Genomic DNA, 2,230 nt, shown 5'->3' on the forward strand with positions numbered 1-2,230 from the left:
TATATATTTCTTCTACCTCTATCCACACATATTATCCAGATTTCTGTTTGCAGAAATTAGAAAATCATGTAGTTCTTTTGTAGTGCATGTACTTCCTCATGGGTCACACCATATTCTTCACTTTTTGGAGGCTGCTGGTACTATGGTGTAGTTATAGGTCTAGTAGCAAAGAAGGGTGGTACTATGGGTGCTTAGAGAATTATAAATGCTTTCCAAGAAAACTATCTTAGTGGAGTCCATTACAGATTCCTCATGCAATTCATAGTTAACATTCATGAAAGAAGTTGAAAGGCTACTTCTAGGGCCAATTAACTTGATGGCATATAACAAAAACAACAAAGTAACATTTATTTAAAAATCATTTTTTTAGTTTATGAAACATAGCATAAACTATCATTGATCTATTTCTTTTTCATCCAGACATTCAAATAATTCTCTCTCTCTTTTTTCTTTTTTTCTTTACAAAAAGAAGTTAATATGTAGTGGTACTTTTATGTCCAGATTTCAAATGTTATTCTCTATATTTTAAGAAATATTTTAATTGTATGATTGAATAAATGATTCTCTCTTCTATAATTTCAAAATTATGTCATATCTTGTGTATTCTAGGAATCTCTAAAGATAAATATTTACCAACATCAGAGTCTTTAGCATTTATATTTCTGGCATCAGGGAATGTACATTTCAGTATGGGAAAAATCATATTAAAATATGGATATACTATTTATTTCTTGCTGATATATAATATAGCAACTGTCAATTAAGTCAGTTAAGTCAGGTCCCAATTTTTGGAAATAGGCAATAAAGCTAATTTTGAACTTCTCTCATTAAAATTGCAATGTCTTGAAATAATAATCTTATCATTTTCCTAAATAGAACATCCTACTTATAACTCTCCTTACAGCTTCCTTTATCTGCTTGTTCCGAAGACTGTAGATAATAGTATTTAGAAAGGGAGGGACTATAAAGTAGAACATAGAAATGATCATGTCCTGAATTGTGGGTGAGTTGGAGGTTGGCTTTACATACACAGCAGCAGCTGAACTGATGAAGACTGTCACCACAAGAATATGTGGAACACAGGTGGAAAAAGCCTTTCCTTGCTCTCCTCTGATTGGAAACTTGAGCACAGTAGAAAATATGTGAATATAAGACAGGATGATGAAGAAAAAACAGCCACCTCCAAACACTACTGAAGAGATAAAAAGTGCAATCTCATTTATGAAGTTATCAGAGCAGGAGAGCTTCAGAAGAGAAGGTATGTCACAGAAGAATTGATTTATTATGTTGGAGTGACAGAAGGTCAGCTGGAATGTGATGCCTGTATGGAATCCTGAGTAGACCAGACCACCGATTATGGAGACCAGAGATGCCAGGACACAGACCTGAGGGTTCATGATCACAGGGTAGTGGAGAGGCTGGCAAATAGCCACGTAACGGTCATGGGCCATAATAGTGAGGAACATCAGTTCTATAAAAGCAAACAAGAATACAAGGAAAATCTGAGATGCACATCCAACCATGGATATTACCTGGTTGTCAAGCAGGAAGATGACACATGCCTTGGGTACAATGACAGAAATATAACACATGTCCAGGACAGACAAATTCCTAAGGAAGAAATACATGGGAGTGTGAAGACTCTTGTCAAAGGTGGTTACTGTGGCAATAAGAAGGTTCCCCAGAAGAGTTGCCAAATATGTCAGTAGAAACAGCATAGCATGCAAAACTCTGAGCTCCAACACATCAGAAAATCTTGTGAGCAGAAATTCAGTTACTATGGTAAAGTTGGGCATCTTTAGGTGCTTTGCTTTGGACAGAAGAGACAAAGGTATGCAATCCCTAAAATATGAAGAGTCAATATTTGGAAAAATATTAGCTTAAGTATGCTTCTTGTTTTACATTTATCCAATTTTATCCTATCTAACTGATATTAGTTATTAGGAAATAATATTATGCTGCCTTCTGCTCCTTTGTTCTCAGTATTTGTGTAAGCTATTTTCAACTGTCAGCCTTCTGGTTAGCAGTCAAATGCCTTAGACACTACTCCACCAGATGGGATGTCATTATTTTACCAGACCTCTCAAAAGTCTACATGCAGTCCAATATCTACACAGGTAGAAAATTTTTTTTTTTTTTTTATTTTCATATCCACCATTCATCTTTTCTCGTACTGATTTCATTAGGAAGTGTACCTTCAGTCATTCCTTTCTCTGATGATCATCTTTTC

At 35.1% G+C, this 2,230-nt stretch overlaps 1 protein-coding gene across 1 annotated transcript; it reads right to left on the reverse strand.

The window, feature by feature from the left end:
- Positions 1-860: 860 nt before the first annotated feature.
- Positions 861-1,844, reverse strand: LOC103210240 (olfactory receptor 14C36-like). The gene has a single exon (XM_007956161.2). It carries the CDS (start codon positions 1,794-1,796, stop codon positions 861-863), a length of 936 nt encoding a protein of 311 aa, XP_007954352.1. The 5' UTR covers positions 1,797-1,844.
- Positions 1,845-2,230: the final 386 nt, after the last annotated feature.

Source organism: Orycteropus afer, unplaced genomic scaffold, assembly GCF_000298275.1.
Source record: "Orycteropus afer afer isolate SDZICR_OR568_19922 unplaced genomic scaffold, OryAfe1.0 scaffold00575, whole genome shotgun sequence".
Classification (NCBI taxonomy): domain Eukaryota; kingdom Metazoa; phylum Chordata; class Mammalia; order Tubulidentata; family Orycteropodidae; genus Orycteropus; species Orycteropus afer.

Bases quoted from the DNA above. Each gene is read 5' to 3' on its own strand.
- LOC103210240 (XM_007956161.2), bottom strand. From the start codon at position 1,796: ATGCCCAACTTTACCATAGTAACTGAATTTCTGCTCACAAGATTTTCT.